Source organism: Cryptomeria japonica, chromosome 7 (genome assembly GCF_030272615.1).
Source record: "Cryptomeria japonica chromosome 7, Sugi_1.0, whole genome shotgun sequence".
NCBI classification, from domain to species: domain Eukaryota; kingdom Viridiplantae; phylum Streptophyta; class Pinopsida; order Cupressales; family Cupressaceae; genus Cryptomeria; species Cryptomeria japonica.
The window spans coordinates 815,507,424-815,526,672 of NC_081411.1; the positions used below are offsets into that span (position 1 = coordinate 815,507,424).

General features: G+C 37.8%; 2 protein-coding genes across 5 annotated transcripts in view; one reads left to right on the forward strand and one right to left on the reverse strand.

Moving 5' to 3' along the window:
* LOC131066542 (uncharacterized) overlaps nt 1–16,969 on the reverse strand; it is a 148,367-nt gene extending 131,398 nt beyond the window's left edge. Inside the window, exon 1 of one of the 3 annotated variants that reach the window (XM_058001476.2) lies at nt 16,391–16,969. In XM_058001476.2, coding sequence (XP_057857459.2) covers nt 16,391–16,630 — 240 coding nt within the window. In that variant the 5' untranslated portion in view covers nt 16,631–16,969. The remainder of the gene's footprint in view (nt 1–16,390) is intronic. The other 2 variants (XM_058001422.2, XM_058001360.2) reach the window with 2 other exon arrangements.
* LOC131074811 (uncharacterized) lies at nt 6,878–8,330 on the forward strand. 2 transcript variants are annotated; one of them, XM_059207827.1, is made up of 3 exons: nt 6,878–7,069; nt 7,348–7,972; nt 8,068–8,330. In XM_059207827.1, exons 2-3 carry the CDS (start codon nt 7,383–7,385, stop codon nt 8,306–8,308), a joined length of 831 nt encoding a protein of 276 aa, XP_059063810.1. In that variant the 5' UTR covers nt 6,878–7,069; nt 7,348–7,382; the 3' UTR covers nt 8,309–8,330. The 2 variants fall into 2 exon arrangements, with proteins under 2 accessions (XP_059063810.1, XP_059063811.1); XM_059207828.1 differs by having other exon boundaries at nt 7,351–7,972.
* Nucleotides 16,970–19,249: the final 2,280 nt, after the last annotated feature.

Consider the following 19,249-nt stretch of genomic DNA (forward strand, 5'->3'; position numbering starts at 1 on the left):
CTTGCATTTGAATGGTTGACTTAATCAACCACCTTCATCCTTTGTTTGTAGTCGCAAGTCAATCCACGCCATTGAGATTTGACTATGATTTTTGGGTAGGACAAATCTACTTCTATAGTAGATGCCACATCAAACCAATCATTAATGGCATTCCTGATCATGCAAGGGTAGGTAGAAATGAACGGTACAAAACGGCAGGGAACGTCGAAGTTTGAAAGTACCGCAAGATGGATGCCACAAGTCATGAGTCAAGAGTTGGGGGAAGGCCTTCTGGTAGGAAGAAGTACAAAACTCCAATAAGGAAAAAGGGAAGAGCAAAGTTTGGCAAGAAGGCATGACAAGAAGGGACAAGCCCCACATTCCAAAAAGAATAAAGTAAAGGCAAAGTCGGGAGAAGAGGCATGTTAGGAAAGGTAACTCCAACACTCCTACAACATGCAAGCTTAAAGCCTTTTGGAGCCTTAGCAACTTCCAAACCTAATTGGCACATGAGAGGAGAGAAGGAAGAAGACATAAGCAGAATTGGACCAAGGGAAATGCTAGGAATTGGAAATAGGCCTTCAATCCACAAACACAAATTAATCGAAAAGGGGACATTACACATCCTCTTCATAGCTTTTCAAAACAAAAGTAATTTGCAGGGCCTCCTAGATATCCAACTAGCCAATCTCAAAACTTTCTACTGACAACTCTCCACCAAAAAAAAGAAACTTACACAATACACCCAATGATATCGATGTGGGCACCATCAATAGTGGAGATCTTTTGCCTAGCCACTTATAAAAATGTCATTTATTTCGTGTTTCCTTTTCTAAACCATAGATCAACATCTAAAGGTTGTCATTAATCTTGGGACACTTTAGAAAACTGTTTGGTCAAGATCTCTCGTGCATTGTTAGATCAAAACAACCAATGGCCCACATATGTGTGGAGGAGAAAATTTGACACCCTCTAGGTGATAAAATCCCAAAGGAGCAAATAAGCCTTCTCCACCTCACTAAACTGACGCTATGGTGAGCCAAGAAATACAAACTACTTAACTAACCAAACCTAAGATGGAGTGTTATTGGCTAGAAGGTCTGTCGGAGTACCAAACTTGAAAGAACGGGTCACAAAGACTCTCTAGTGGTCTTTGCACAATCTCTGTTCGGGGACATGCGCGTGGGTCAAAGGTGACAGTGTGGCGCGCTAACATCCCATACGAACAAAAAATAGAAACTCACACAAAAATTACAATGTAACACACAAATACTCTAAATGAACCTCTAAGGTAATTAAAGAATGTTGGAAAGTAAAAAAGACTACAATATTAAGTATGAAAGGAGAGAAATGGAGAAGAATATCTCACAACCGGTCCAAGATTGAAGCCTCCAGCTAGCTCCTGAGCTTATCTGGAAAACCTACACACAAGGAAGCAAGGACGAGAATGTCGGGGCTGTGTTTTAGAGTTCTGCCACGGTCAGACCCTTGTTTTGGTGTTTCTACCTCCACGAGCAGCCAAGATAATAGATAACAGATAAAGAGGAAATGATATGCAATAACACGAAACAAAATGATATTCTCTTAGAGATACAATGTTTGAATGGAAACAAGGAGGAAAGAACTCCCCTTCAACACCCAAACAACAAGAAGCTCGATGGTGTAAAAGTAAGCACCAAGAATCCTGTTGTGCTCAGTTGCAAAGATGATGGTGATTTGAATAACATGCAACAATGGTGGAATATGAGAAGAGTGATCAAGGAGTTGCAGAAAGTCTGAAAATTGATCAAGAGAGTTGAATTTGTTGCTAGAGAACCAAAATGAAGCTCTCAAGGCAATTAGAAGCAAACTAGGGTAGAATCCAATAGGTGGGCACACACAGATGTGTTAGGAATCCTAACAATCGCAAGCGTAACCCTCAAACGGCCACCTTTAGTCTACAGATTTGCAGGACGCTAGCACAGCACGTAGGCATCTCCGCAACACGCTAGTGTCCACGAGTCAACAATCAATCAAATCGGGAAAAAGCCAAAGCGAAAGCTGATTAGGCTAGCCACACGAGTGGAAAGGACAAAAAAGTGAATATGGTCTCCAATCAACGTAAAGCAAAGGCATTTTTGTAGCGTGGAATTGCTCGGGGTGCAATTTAGGACATTACATTATGATTTCAATCCTTTCAAGGCCTCAAAATGTCTGTATTAAACTAAATCTTCACAATGCAAATTTTTGCTAGGCTACAGGTACAAGGATGTCATTTTAAAATAGGATATTGGCCCATATGAAAAAGGAGACAGCACTATTACAATTTAATATAGTCACCAAGAGATGTGGATACAAGGCTTGCTTCTCTGTCTGTGATGTCCCCTTCTCCTTAGCACGTGCAGTTGTGTCGAGGTTGGCCTATATTTGACCCTCATAGGCCAAGGAGTTGTTTAGGGGGTCGACATGGTGGTGATTGGTGACTTCACATCTCTTTATTATTTGTTATTTTGATGTTATAAGGAGATAACACGTATCAGGAGATGTGTTAATTTTATTTAATTAATAAATTAAAGGTACATTAAAATAACATGTTTAATTAAAATAATATAAAGTGTACCTAACCTTTGTTATTTGTAACTAGGTAAGATGGGTTCGGATTGCCTTAAGGCAACATCCGAACCCATATAGGACTGGGTCCTATCCTAAAGGGGTAACATGGCCCCAAGTTGAGCCCGGCCCTATACCTTCACGCCACCCTAAATACTCCACGCCACAATAAATAAATTGGCGCCAAAAGAAGGAAGGCCGACTTGGACTTAATAAAGGTTAAGGTCTCATATAAATAAAGACAACTTGCAAATACAATTCATTCATTCATGAAATCAGCGAACTAGCTCTGCAAATAAAAGGTGCGAATTTACTCAAGGATTGTGCAAACTTGTCAAGGATAGTGCGAACTTGTCCAAGAGGGCATATGCCTTTTTTGGTGTAGACTTGAAGTGCTTAGAAGTGCAGATCTGTCATACAAAAGGGATCAGATCTGGAGAAGCAAGCTAAGTATTGTATTTGTGCAATTAAGAGAGAATATATAATCTGACCTGTGGGTCTTTAATGTTGGGTTTTTCCTCCTTGGAGGTTTTCCCAGGGTATTTGTATTTGTCTCTTGTTTACTTGTTTCATTTCTGAGCTTACTGAATTATGGTTTACTAAAATGTTACAAATCTGATTAACAAACTAGGGCATAATTAAAAGACATAAATCTGATTACTGATCTAGAGCACAAAAATTAACATGGTATTAGAGCTAAGGTGTCACTAACTTCAGATTTTAGTAAATCATTTGTTGCATATAGTTGTTGTTTGTTTTCAGAGCTAAGGTGTCACTAACTTCAGATTTTAGTAAATCATTTGTTGCATATAGTTGCTGTTTGTTTTCAGATTAAAATGTCAGGTTTGAGGGCTGAAGATAGACTTGATGGAGCCCTTGATTTTGCTGCTTGGAAAGTCCGTATTCTATTGATCCTTGAAGAGAATGATCTGCTGAAATTCGTAGAAGAAGAAAGGCTGTCCCCTCCAAAAGATGCTGAAGAGCTGAAGCAGTTCAAGAAAGACTCCCTCAAGGCTAGGAAGATCATAATTGAATCCGTCAAGAATTGCCTTGTCACTGTCATATCAAAATTTGCGTCTGCCAGGGAAATGATCAAACACTTAGAAGGGATGTATGAAGTCAACAACCTCAGCAGGGCCCTTGCTCTAAGACAGCAGCTTCTTCACATGAAAATGAAAGAAGAAGACTCAATCATAAGCCTACTTCATGAAGATCAATGAACTAAAAGACAAGCTAAGTACTCTTGATTGCCAAATTTCGGATAAAGATCTTGTTATGATTGCATTAAATGGTCTACCTGATGAATGGGAACCATTCATTCGTAGCATTGGTGGAAGAGCCGATCGTCCCAACTTTGAGCGTCTTCAATCTGATTGCATTGAAGAGGAATCTCGAATTGAGGTAAGAGGAAAACTCAAGAACTCTCACAAAGATAATCATGTTCTCTTAGCTAAATCTAGGAAAGGTGGACATTGGAAGAAAGAAAAGAGAAGCAAAGACTTTAGATCCTCCTCCTATGATCCAAGGAAGAAGTCAAGAGATTCCTCCCACATTCGTTGCTTCAGATGCGATAAGTATGGTCATTATGCCAGAGATTGTCAGAATGATCCCAAGGAAAGGGAAGTCAATTTAAATGAAGTTGCCGAACAAAGTGAGGATTATCTTCTTATCTCTGCTCTATCCAGCATTGTTCCTACGGACAGTAATACGTGGATATTTGACAGTGGTGCCTCCAGACACATCTCAGGTTTTCATGAGCATCTTTCAGATCTGATTGAAAAAGACACCAACCTTCATGTGGTAATCGATGATGATGCTCGATACTCGGTAAAAGGTTCTGGTACTACCTCTTTAAAACTAGATTCTGGTATTTCCTTACAACTCCGTGATATTCTTTTTGTACCTAGTATTACAAGAAATCTTATTTCCATTTCTGCCTTAGAAGATAAGGGTTTGCAAATAGCATTTTCTGAAAAGAAAGTACTCGCTTGGTCTAAGAAATCTAATTTCAAAACTACTCGTGTTATTGGAAATAGATGTGATAGTTTATATAAGCTTGCAGCTAATCCAATTCAAGCTCTCATCCATGAGGCCCCTGAATCATGCGAGCTATGGCATAGAAGACTTGGACATCTACACTTTCAAGCTCTTTCCACTCTCGATAAAATGGTTAAAGGTATGCCTAAACTTAGTTTATCTCATGATGATGCTTGTAAAGGTTGTGCAATGGGTAAGAATGTAAAGAATCCTTTTCATAAAAGCGATAGTAGGGCTAAAGAAAAGTTAGAACTTATTCATTCAGATTTATGTGGTCCTATGTTTGTAGCATCTCCTAGCGGTTTGTTGTATTATGTTATCTTCATAGATGATTGCTCTAGGAAAACATGGATTTACTTTCTTAAATCTAAAGAGTCTGAAGAAGTCCTAAACAGATTTAAAGAATTCAAAGCCTTAGTTGAAAACACTACAAGAAATCGAATTAAATGTTTAAGGTCTGATAATGGAGGTGAATACACTTCAGGTAGTTTCTATGACTTTTGTGTTAAGGCAGGAATTAAGAGGGAGTTTTGTGTTCCCTACAATCCTCAGCAAAATGGAGTTGCTGAAAGAAAGAACAGGACCATTGTTGAAGCTGCAAGAGCCATGATCCATGATCAAGACCTACAACCTTTTCTATGGGCAGAAGCATCCAAAACAGCAGTTTATATTTAGAATAGATGTCCTCATCGTGCTCTAAAGGTTGTAACTCCTGAAGAAGCCTTTACAAGAATCCAACCTGACATCAACCACCTAAGGATATTCGAGAGCCCGGTGTGTGTTCATGTGTCTAAAGAAAAACGAACCAAGTTGGATCCATCTGGAAAGAAAGGCAGATTAGTGGGATACAGCGAATCTTCCAAAGCCTTCAGGATCTACATTTCAGGTTAAAGGTATGTTGAGGTAAGTAGAGATGTAACTTTTGAAGAAGATATTGCTTTCAAAAGATCTAAAGGTTCATTATCTAACAATAATGATATGATGATTGAAAATCAAGATTCAATAGTTGATGCTAACCCTGAGATACAGGAGGAGTCCACTGACCTTCCGGATCAAGATGTTCAGAATGACCCAACAGAACCCTTGGACTCTACTGATATACCTCAAGATATTGTGGTCTGCAAGAAGAGACCACTTCGGGTTAGAAACACGATTCAAGATGCTGAAGGATTTGCTTCTCCCAGAGGAACCTTTAGATATAACAAGAGATTCCAAAATCACGCCAACTACATTTCTGTGATGTGTAATATCATTGAGTCTGAACCTCACAATGTCAAAGAAGCTATGTCCCATCATGCTTGGAAATCAGCCATGGATGAAGAGTATGGGTCTATCATCAAAAACGATGTCTGGGACATTGTACCCAGACCCAAAGGTAAGTCTATTGTTTCCTCTAAATGGTTGTTTAAAATTAAGCATAATGTTGATGGTAGTATTGAAAAATACAAAGCTAGGTTTGTAGCTCGTAGTTTTTCCCAAAAGGAAGGAATAGATTATGAAGAAACTTTTACTCCTGTTGCTAGATATACTTCTATTAGATCTATAATAGCTGTTGCTGCAGCCAAAGGTTGGGAACTGCATCAAATGGACATTAAGACAACCTTCCTCAATGGTGTTATTGAGGAGGAAGTCTATATTGAGCAACCAGAAGGTTATGTAATCCATAAAAAAGATTTGCAAGTTGAAGAAAGTCTTATATGGGCTCAAACAGGCTCCTCGTGCTTGGTATGAAAGAATTGATAAATACTTACTAAGCTTAGGATTTCGTAAGAATGATGCTGATGCTAACATTTACTTAAAGATTTATGATGATGATATGCTTATTTTGGTTTTGTATGTGGATGATTTATTTCTCACTGGTGAAAATAAATTAATCATAAGATGTAAGAAAGAATTAGCCTCAGAATTTGAAATGAAGGATTTAGGACTAATGCATTACTTCCTAGGGTTAGAAGCAGAGTTCCCAGACTCGCCGCGAGTCAGGCGAGTTCGCCGAGTTGGCGAGTCGAGCCAACCTCGGCGAGTTTTGCTGACTCGCCGCTTGGACTCGGCGAGTTTTGCCAGGCGAGTTCGCCGAGTTGGCGAGTCGAGCCAACCTCAGCGAGTTTTGCTGACTCGCCGCTTGGACTCGGCGAGTTTTGCCAAAACTCGCCGAGTCCGAGCTCCAGGACTCAGCCGCGCGATAGGGACAATTCGGATTTAAAAAAACAAAAAAAATAAGAGCTTTTTCATTTGTTTTTTTTTCCCTTTCTCTTTGGTATAACCGTAAAAGGTCTTCTAATTGTTAGTTGTGAGAAGAAGAGAGGAAAAGTGAGAGAGAGGAAGGAAAACAAGAGGCCATAGGTTTGCAACCAGCAAGGAAGAAGAGCATCAAGGAGACCACAAATCACATTGGGGAGGCCATAGGCTTGCATTGAGAGCATCAAGGAGTCCAAAGCAAGACTTCTCAACTCATTTGAAAGAGGTAAGGTAGATTTTGCTTGTTTTTTTAAGTATGTTAATGGATTTTTTTCATTTGTTTGTTAATTTTTTTTTAGTTTAATAGTTAACTTTCCAAATCTTGAATGTTTTTATTTTTTTAGCTTAATTACAATGAGAGAAGTAGAATAATGGCAAAGTGCAAACCCTACATTTTTTTAGAAAAAAATTGTAAACATGTATTTACAATTTTATTTTTTTTTAAAGTAGGGTTTGCTGATTTTTTCTATTAGTTTATAACTTTATTAAATTTTCTTATTGCAGCAGCCTTCACGTTTAAAAAACATTCATTTTTCACAATGCCTAAAAAGGATGAGGCTTGGAAATATACTGAAGACTTTATTGGCAGACAAAAAAATCAAACAAAATGTTTTTTTTGTAAAGAAATTAATTTTGGTGGCATCAATAGATTTAAATACCATATTGCCGGCATACCTGGCCATGATATTGAGGTATGCAAATTACAAACTCCTGAGGCAAAACGTTTCTGTTATGTCCAATTAGAAACACATGAACAAGAAAAGTTAACTAAGAAGAGGCAATTGGAAGAGTTAAGTGCTATTGGCTCCCATGCACCCACATTCGCATCTGCATCCGCATCCGCATCCACATCCATAGGCTGTGTTGGAGAGGGTTCTTCCATGCCTCCCTTTCACCCTAGTGCTTCTGCTAGTGCTAGTGCTTCTACTTCTACTCCTCCTGGTGGCACTATTACCTTTGGCCCTAGAGTTCGGAAATCCAGGTTGGATAGTTATTTTGTGCCGCGTAGTACTCCTAGGGCACAACCCTCGCTTGAGGGCATGGGTTGGAACAAGGAGATTCATGATGCTGCAAGAAAACAAATTTGCAAGTTTTGGTACTTTTGCAACATTCCATTTATTGCAGCCAGGTAATTCTTTTTGATTTGATTGCTTTAAGTTTAAAAGTAAATTTATAGTTTGAAGTTGAACTCTACTTTGTCTAATCATAATCTATTTGTGACAGGTCTCCTTATTGGCAAGGCATGGTAGATTCCATAACCATTTGTGGTGCGGGGTTTAAAGCCCCTAACGATGCTGAGTTAAGTGGCCCCCTCTTGTTACAAATGGTTGAGGATATGAAAGTTGAGCTAGAGGACCACCGACAGTCTTGGAGCCAAAAGGGTTGCACCATCATGACAGATGGTTGGACGGATAGGAGGAATAGAACACTCCTAAATTTTCTTGTTTCCTGTGGAGGTGATTGATCATGATTCATTCTAATTTGTACTTCCCTATATGCATTGAATAAATTAAATTTTGATTTGTTGAAAGTTTGAAACTCTATTTTCAGGATCCACCATGTTCTTGAAATCTATTGATGCTTCCTCACATGTGAAAAATGCCACATACTTATGTGAAGCTATTGAGGAAGTCATACAAGAGGTGGGGGAAGAAAATGTGGTGCAGGTGGTGACAGATAATGCAACAAGTTATGTTGTTGCAGGTAAATTTTGAACTTTTCAAGTCTTGATGGAGAGGCATCTATGATTATTTAAAATTTTCTTAACACATCAAAATTTCTATTTAACTTGAAATTGCCGCAGGTAAACTTTTGATGGAGAGGCACCCGAAAATTTTTTGGTCTCCTTGTGCGGCCCATTGCCTTGACCTCATGTTGGAGGATATTGGTAAGTTTGAATGGGTGAAATCAATAGTTGAAAGGGCCAAAAATATCAGCAAGTTTATCTACAATCATGCATTGGTCCTTAGCATTATGAGGCAATACACGGGGCAAAAGGAGTTGGCTCGTCCTAGTATCACGAGGTTTGCCTCAAACTTCCTCACACTGAAATCCTTGATAAAATCAAAGGCGGCTTTGAGGCGTATGTTTGTTGGTGAGGAGTGGACTTCCTCATCCTATGCTACGACCACTGCAGGGATAGATGTGGTAAATTGCATTTTTGATGAGCCAGGTTTTTGGACCCCCTGTGGAGAAACCGTGCAGGTAAATTTATTACAATTTAACATTTAGTATCTACTATTTAGTAATTTAATTTTAATTTATTAACAATTTAACTTTGCAATTTTTCTTTTTTTTTAATTTAATTTGTGACTTAATAGTTTTTGTTTAACATTATGTGTAGGTCACTGAGCCCCTCGTAGTTCTCCTACGAGTTGTTGATGGGGAGAAGCCCTCTATGGGCTATATATATGAGGGTATGGATAGGGCCAAGGAGGCCATTAGGTCCATATATGCAGGAGATGAGGATAAGTATGGCCCCATTTGGGAGATTATTGATAGGAGATGGCAGAACCAACTTCACAGGCCCATCCATGCAGCAGCCTATTACCTCAATCCGGCATTTCGATTCCGTGATGACTTCAAGGCAGATGAGGAGGTTCTTAGTGGCCTGTATACAGTGGTTCAAAAGTTGTGTACTGATGGCACAGCCTCAAGTACAACGCTCCAGCTGGATAAATATAATAATCGAGAAGGGGCAATCTTCTCAAGCAGCATGTGCATAGAGGCTCGAACACAATTGCAGCCAGGTAGAAATATATGTAAACTTAAGATTCTTAAGTTTATGGCTTATGCATTTTAATTTTTGATTTTATAATCTAGCCTTAAAGTTGGAAATGAGTTTGATTTTTTTTTCTTTTTCGTTATTTCAGATAGATGGTGGCAAATGTTTGGGCCCTCAACCCCAAACCTTCAAAAAATTGCCATCCGTATTTTGAGCCAGCCATGCAGCGCTTCTGGATGTGAGCGCAATTGGTCCATGTTCGAGCACATCCACTCGAAGAGGCGTAATAGATTGTCTGTGGAGAGGTTGAATGATCTTGTTTTTGTTCATTACAACCTCCGTCTTAGGACCAGACAGATTTTGGACACTGACTCCTCTCCGATCACTTTAGCGGAGATGGATCCAAAGTCTGAGTGGATCACTGAGTCTACCGATCCCGTCTTCACTGAGGAGGACCATGAGTGGGTTGACCAGGCAGACAGAGAGGCTGAGGCTGTGGCTATGGCAGAGGAGGAGGATAGAGCACGATCCGACACAGGCACCTCACGGGCAGAGACTATGGCTTCTCAGTCATCCAGGACCTACCTTAGACGCATTTGTAGGAGGCAGACAAACTACTCTGAGGCTGAGGATGAGCTAGAGCTTGAGCCATAGACTTGTTTTTGTTTACAGTTATATATATGTTTGGGAACATTTGATGTCATGGATTTTATATACATTTGACAACATTTATAACTCTATATATCTATGTTTTCTATTTCCTTCAGCTACAATTTACATTTCTACGCATGTGATGGATGTATGTTTATGTATGTGATCAAATTAGCTTCTATTTGATGATGTTATAGTGTCTTTAAGCTTTATTCAATAATGGGTGCATGAAACAAGTTTTAAATTGTTAAAAATCTCTAAATTTCAAGGGTTTTTTATTTTGCCGAGTCATAGCCGAGTCGTCGCCGAGTCATAGCCGAGTCACGAGTCGAGTCGGCCTTGCCGAGTCCGAGCCGAGTCCGAGTCTAGGAACTTTGGTTAGAAGTATAGCAAAAATCCAATGAAATTTTTCCAAGTCAAGGAAAATAAAATATTGATATTCTGAAAAGATTTAGAATGATGGATTGTAAACCCATGCATGCTCCTATGGAATCTAACTTAAAGAAGTTAAGTGTTTCTGCAGCTAACTCTGATTTTGCAGATCCATCTGAGTACAGGCAGCTGATTGGATCATTAATATATCTAGTCAATACAAGGCCAGATATCCGTTATGTTGTGAATGCCCTCAATCAGTTCATGGGCTTGCCTAAACTTGTTCACCTGGTGGCTGCCAAGCACATCCTAAGATACCTGTGTGGCACTATTGGTTATGGGCTGAAGTATTCGCTTAACACTTCAATCTTCTTGGAAGGCTATTCAGATTCAGATTGGGCAAGAAGTGTCAAGGACAGGAAAAGTACTTTGGGTATTTGCTTCAACTTGGGCTTTGCAGTGATCTCTTGGGCATGTAGAAAGCAATCTTCCGTAGCATTGAGCACTGCAGAAGCTGAGTACATTGCAGCATCTGTTGCATCCAGAGAAGCAGTGTGGCTTCGCAAACTCCTCGTTGGATTATTTGGTCAAGCTAGTTGTCCTACCACCATTCATTGTGATAATCAAAGCTGTATAAAAATGTCAGTAAATCCTGTGTTCCATGACCGGTCCAAACATGTGGAAACGCACTCACTTCATTCGAGATATGGTGCAAAGAGGCGCCATTCAACTAAAGTACATTAGCACGGATGAACAGGTTGCGGACATCCTTACCAAACCCTTATCCAGAGTGAAGTTCGAATACTTCAGAGACAGACTTGGTATTGTGGAAAACGGAACCCTGATTGAGAGGGAGCTCCAATCTTAGTGACTCTATCTGCAGCACTTTGATCATTCTTTGCTTGTGTGCAAGAATGAATTGTGTGCAATCTATGCTTGTGTGCTAGCTGGAAAATTGTAATTATGTAAAGACCCACTTGTGTATTACACTTTCTATGCTTGTGTGCTAAAACCATCCTATGCTTGTGTGCTAGGTGGAAGATGTAATTCTATGCTTGTGTGCTAGATCCATTCTATGCTTGTGTGCTAGATGGAACTCTAAAGGTTCAGATTATGTATTCTCTTCTTCCCTAGTTAAGAGGGAGTGTTATTTGTAACTAAGTAAGATGGGTTCGGATTGCCTTAAGGCAACATCCGAACCCATATAGGACTGGGTCCTATCCTAAAGGGGTAACGTGCCCCCAAGTTGAGCCCAACCCTATACCTTCACGCCACTCTAAATACTCCATGCCACAATAAATAAATTGGCACCAAAAGAAGGAAGGCCGAAATGGACTTATAAAGGTTAAGGTCTCATATAAATAAAGACAACTTGCAAATACAATTCATTCATTCATGAAATCAGCGAACTAGCTCTGCAAATAAAAGGTGCGAATTTACTCAAGGATTGTGCGAACTTGTCAAGGATAGTGCGAACTTGTCCAAGAGGACATAGACCTTTTTTGGTGCAGACTTGAAGTGCTTAGAAGTGCAGATCTGTCATACAAAAGGGATCAGATCTGGAGAAGCAAGCTAAGTATTGTATTTGTGCAATTAAGAGAGAATATATAATCTAACCTGTGGGTCTTTAATGCTGAGTTTTTCCTCCTTGGCCTCCTTGGAGGTTTTCCCAGGGTATTTGTGTTTGTCCCTTGTTTACTTGTTTCATTTATGAGCTTACTAAATTATGGTTTACTAAAATGTTACAAATCTGATTAACAAACTAGGGCATAATTAAAAGACATAAATCTGATTACTGATCTAGGGCACAAAAATTAACAACCTTATCTTCTAGAAGGTGATTGTGACGTATTATGTAATGGATAAATAGAAGAGAGGAAACACATGTTGGGCATCAGTTGTTTATGTTATCTCTTGTTGAGTTGTGGAGACACAGGTTGTCCGCAGAAGATCTTGGGGAACGATACCTCCCTTTGGTCAGCATAACTGAGGAGGTGAAAGACTCTCTGAAGGGTTGCGAGGAGAGTGGAGAGCATTCAGCTTTTCACATTGAGCATAAGGAGTTTTCATATCAGATTGTAGCAGTGCTTCAGACTTGCAGATTTATGAGATTGCCTTGTGTTGGTAAGTGCGTTCCTTGAACCATATTGACAGCGATTTCCTTTGAACAGCTGGGCGATATTTATTGTAAGTGTTTGGAGGCAAATCGAAGATATAGGGTGCTGCCATTTTCACAGTTGCAGATCTTGGTTCCCACGATTTTGTTCATGCTGTCTCCTATGTGCATCGATTTTGACTAGTATTGATTCCTTAATTCATAAGAGGGAGAAGTGATACCATTAAGGCAGTTTGCAAGGCATTTTGGTGTTGATTGATGATAATTCATGAATCTGATCTGAGACAAGGCGTGGGTTCTTAGACCTTCAATTTTGGCTATTAGTTGCATGTAATAGCTTGGAGACCCCTTTGGGAGTAAGGCGCTTCCACTTAGAGGAGAAATCGATCATTTTGGAGGAGTAATATGACAATAATCTGCAGATTGCAGACCTTCATTAGCAGCAGCAGGGTCGGCACTGAATGTCCTTTGCATTTGCATATTGGAGCCGTCATCATTGAGGATCTTTAGCCTGCAACTACATTGACTACTTTGGCAAATTCATATCAGGTTCTTTGCTTGTAGACTACATTGTAAATTCAGTTTTCTGTGCATAAGTTAATAGTGCCATTGTCTTCAGAAGTCTGAAAATTAGTAGTTGTATCAGTCCATGCTTGGGTTCTTTGACAGCATATTGTAATGATCTTTGATGAGGGATTAAACTATTTTTGGATTACATCTTATTTGGTCAAGTTATCTGAGGATGTATGCCAATTATTTGTTAAAATGACAGCAAGTAGATGTGACTGATAATAAGTCCTATTTGCCCCTAATACCTTGTGGTTGTTGTTCTAAATCATACCTATGATATTCTATTATTGTTGTAGCTCAACCTTCAATGAAAACATTGCTTCAGAATGTCCTTCAAGTGTGACTGAAATTGTGAACAGCATGATAAACCATGACAGCCAAGTGTTTGTTGAAATGTCATGGTGAAATATATTAGGATTTCATATCAGAAAATTAGCAGGGACATTACACTGTCAAAAACTAAATTTCCTACTGAATACTTTGGTATTAGCTAAAAACTAAATTAACCTTCCTTTCTACAGAAATTATATACAAAACAAAACCAAAGGAGAAGTAGTAATGAAATTTGGAAATTATGTTGAAGCTCATTAAGTGAGGTAAGAAATACCTATGTTACCCCAAGTTTCCGGGATGGGGACGGCAGGGGACGGGGGTACATGTTTCCAGGATGGTGATTTTTTTTGCCAATTTTGGGGATGGCTAGGAGACGGTAAAGGGGACAGCTATATAAAAATAGGGAAAAATAAAATATATAGGGAAACTTAAAATATTCATATGAAAACATGGATAAAGCATGCACATATATATTATAGAACCTTAACGTATAAGAACTAGCAGAGTTCTTATGCCAAATTTGTGTTAAATTGAGAGTCAAAGTCAAATTGCTTATAGAATTCATTGTCAAAATTCACTGTCAATATGCAGAATTTATGGGGACGTCCCCTAGGAGTCCCCTGTCCTCAGGACGTCCTCGGGACGTCCCCGGGACGAGGACGCCTGAAAAAGATACCAGGGGCGCATCCCCAGGTAATGTTTGAATGACCCTCAAATGAAAAATTTCTCAAACTCCCTATGAAAAGGATTTATCAAAGAAGCAAGACATTCTCATTTTCCTTCCAATCACATATTTCTTCCTCAACCATCCTAGGTGTGTCCTCAGTATAATATGCAAAACTTTTTTAAAACATCCATCTTAAGTCAGAAACAACAGCACTGTGGAATTGAATTTTGTTCATGTTTACAGTATACAGACATGAACAGCACAGACATAGGGTATCAAAGGTTACCATTATTTTTGTTGGCTACTGGTACTGATTAGAATTCAGGTGGAATGGGCTATTACTCAAAACAATGCAAAACAGGGTATGAGAAAGCAAACAAAGCAACAAACCAAAATTCATATGGTTCAAAGTTCTGGACTTTTATGATGCTGTTCTGTATCTGGGATCCTCCTTTTATCATATAACTGTTATGCATATTGACTGTCTTGTTGTCTTTGGTAGTGCTATGTGGTGTACAGGCTATTAGACTTATTAGACTACTCATCTTTTCGTGTTAAAGATGACTGAACTTTATGTGTTGTCTTTGGCAGTGCTATGTTGGTTTACTATCAGTCCTTTTTTGTCAGAATTTATAAGAATTGATGCTCTTTGAGCTACATTTGTAATCTTATTCAATATTTTTGAAAAAATGGTCCGAAGTTATAACATGGATCATTCATTGCTTTGTACTTGTACACTTGCATGCCCACAATATGTTTTCCTTTGCATTCAGCATTTGGTTTTGTGAATATTAAACATCTCATAGGTTGTGATTTTGTTCCCCTTTATGTTCCTTGAATCGAACACATTTACCTTAATTGTGATCCAAATCCAATAACAAACTTTTGTTACTTTAGCAATCCCTTCACCTAGGTAAAATATCAAAGTTTCCAGATGAAATGGTTTCTCTGCATTTTTCCACACTTTTTGCTATTTATATTCCAAAACCTACGACCTCCTGCATTGAAAATCAGCTTAACTGTCTGAGGCCAAAAATAATTTTTTTAACCAAACTGACAACTAATTATATATTAGAGAAGCATGTTTGCTCCAGCCAACACATCAATCATTGAGTGACCTGCAACTCAGTATAAGATAAGAATTCTCTGTTGCCGATTGATTCACATTCAAGCCCTAGGGGACAAGTAAAAGAAATACAAGTTCCAGACAGATCTTTGCCTTACAAGTTACCACTCTTGCCCATAGACCACCCAAAGTCTAAATCTAATTATAGAAGATAGTTTATTAGTTAGGCGTCCAATGCATATAAAATGCAGACCTTACGATTTATCCCAACTTAAATAATATTATGAAGTTGGAGGACCACAACAACGGGATATGCAACAAATTTTGTCAACAAACTTGTAATTAAGAAGACATAAATAGACAATAATACAAACCACGAGGAAAGGAGATCTGCAAAGCACATAGATGCACTGCTCGGAGAGAAGACATGACTCTTAGAAACAATAACAAGAGCACATGTAAGCCAAAAATAAACTCCACCCCTAAAAGATATAAAAGACTACAAGTTATCAGTTAAAAAACTGAAAGAGACTTAACCAAGGTGAATGAACGGCAAATGGGCAGACCCTAAACATCTCAATATGACGGTGCAGAGAACATCACGTATTTTAAACATTACATACGATCAACAACCAAATACAAGGTAATTGCTGGGAAAAATAAGCTAGCTGATAAAGACAACGGTCTGCAGCAAGTATTTGCAACACGTATTACCTTTGAATTGAAATGAATTTAGCAATCTAATAGCAGAAAATATAGGTAGTCACAGCGAAATTTCAACTTAATTACCGCAGATAACTACATTTAATGGCGGAAGCCAATAATATAAATCCAACATTTATTTAATTAAATACCAAGCCAAGTGAATTTGCAGAGAAATCCAACAACTCAAAAGATCATTCAGAAACAGAAGAGTCTAAAACCCTCGTGCGTTTTTCCTCTCCTAAGTATAATGAAAAATGTATTCCGGTGTATAACATAAGCACGAAAAGATGATCATAGTGACATGAGTTTTTCCTCTCTTTAGAAAATGAATACGGAACTCACCCGACAATCCAGAGGATTAATACCCACGGCAAAAGTTCTGACCAGGACCTCTGAAGCACCCAAATCTGGAATACCCACATTTTGTCGAACCTCCAGAACCTCTGGCCCTCCAAATCTTGGAACCACCACTGCTCTGCAAGTGGACATTAATCTTCTTTCCACATTGTTTACTACTGACAGTAATAAAGAACTGTAATCTACAAACCCAACTGGCTTCCAGATTCTTTTTCTTCCTATCATGGCTTTATACAGTTTAATTACGCTTTGAAGGCTCAGAGATGAAGATGGAGTTCAAGTAAAACCTTTGCAACCATAATAACTGAGTTTGATCGTTGAATTTGGCTACTTTGAAAAGGAGTACATGATCAATGACAGTTGAAATTAAATTTGTTGAATACCAATAATCATCTAAAAATCTCTGCGCTTACAAGTATATATAGGTCATGATTGCTTTCTCGTCTAGAAGAGGCCACGTTTACATAGCTGTTGGACTGAACTAACTAGAGTTAAAAGAAACGGATAATTTTATTTTCTGTTCTTATCGGTTTTTCGATTCGTGAAAAGGATACGTTGTTTTCAAGTGTGAGACGAAATGTTTCTGTCGAAGAAATAAGCCACGAAGTGGCGAGTCCTGCCGTGCATTGCAATTTAAGAATAAGATCCATTTTAAATAGAGAAATAAAACTAGGCTGGTAAATAAATGTAAACAATAATCTGGATAATAATGTATAATAAATTTAATAAATACTTAAAAATTAAATTTTAGTTTTAGAATTACTGATATAGAAATATTATTTATTTCATGTTAAATCAATAAATATTTTTTTTATTTGATGAATCTATTGAAGTTTATATAGTCTTAAAAAAAAAATTGTTCAATTCTTAGTATCACAAGGTTGATTTCAATTAGTGTGAACTCAATCTAATATGTAGAAGTAATCTATGTTGTGTATGAAACATTTGATAGATAGTGCGTCTATAATCTTATTCGCATTCACCTTCACCTTCTTGTTATATAAATTGTCACGATGGTGCCTAAGGACATTGTTGGGGAGGTTTCCAACTTGATACATGATAGTGTTCTCCCCAATCAACCCCCTTAGTAGGCCAAACGAATGAGAATGACTTATCAGAGACAACGAACACATCCATGAAAGTAGCTTATATGATTGATCCTGAGTAACACAAAAATTAATTGAATGGATAAGTGTTAATCTTAAGGAAATGAGCAAATATATAGAGGTGGGTGCAACCAGGGGTTCAATAATAAGGATCAAAATGAAAAATTTAAAGAAATGTGTGAAAGAGAGTAAACACAATTAGATAGGGATAAGGTCATAAGCCAAACCTAGGACAAGAGAGTGACGCTTGTCCATATGTAATTACATTCAAGATATTCCACAAAGATGGGTAGAAATATAAATAAGAAATGGCACATGAGTATGCAAAATTCACCATTATTTGTTGCTCCCACTTTGATGTATATGTGAATCTAACATGAGTATGAATTTCAAAGTATATGGACATCTCAGCCAACATGAAAACTAAATAGTTAGATACTCAAAAGGATATTGACTAGTATAAAGTGATGAATCATTCTTTTATTATTCTTCTATTCTCCTTGATATGAAAACATGATATACAATTAGCAGTCTTTTTCACAAAACTAAAATAGGGACAAATTACAAGTTGCTTCAATTGTCTGCAAAATGAAAACAAGGGAGAAGGGGGAAGGGAGAAGGAGTAAGAAATTTTGGTTATATGGAAAGTGATACGAAAATACTTTATGTAATGCGGTAATGCAACATGGTTCCATCCAATGTGGCCATGTAATCAATATTTATGCAATAAATTCAAGTGATAGATCTTCGTGCAATGTGGGCATGTAATGTATTAAAGATTCTAGATGTTGTAACAATAGGTATCTATATATTGTGATAATGTGACAAATTTATGTGGCATGTGGGTGTATGATGTGACAAAGCTTTTATATATTTACATTGATGATTTTTTAACTAACACGGATCATTATTTAAAATCTCAACCATGAAATATATTAGTGATAATATATATCCCCTCCTATCAATTGCATACATTGTGTGCAAGAAATTGGAGGAGAGAAAAATGATGTATGACAGCGATAAAATAATTGCTTAAGATGTAAGAATGTAGATATGATATAACATAATGAGGCTTAACATCATAGAGTAAGCATGTATGCTAATAGATTAGAGATGAGCATTGAGGCACAATATTGGCCCCAATATAGGCAAATGATAAGCCAAAGATAGCCATGAAGGCTATATGAAGATCATTTAAGCATAAAGGTGTGTCCCACTTGTGGACCATGCACCTAATCAAAGTGTGATAAGCCAACTAAAATTTTTATTATGAATTTTCAAATCTAGGAATAATGTAAGTATCATATTTTCCAAATTTCATGAGAAAGAATCATAATCAACCAACTAGGCAACATTACCTATGTACTGAAAATGCTTGAAACTTGTGTAACTTATATAAATCATATTTCTAATTTTTACATGAATAAGGATTGTCATAACAATCAAACTCTAGCAACAATAGCAAAATGAGATATGAATCATAAACAACTTCTACACAAATAGGGTGAATTACATATTGAGAATTTCAACATTATATTTGTCAAACTTTATACATAAAGTGTTGGGATTAAGTTATCTCAACCTTCACAAGTCCTAGCATTAATTTGGTGATTATTTAATTATCTTATCTAATATTTATTTACCTATGTAATTTAATTATGTTTACAATTGATGATTTCATTTATGAAAGTGGCAACTTGAGTTGTCTCCATACATGTGAAGTGGCATGGGTGACATG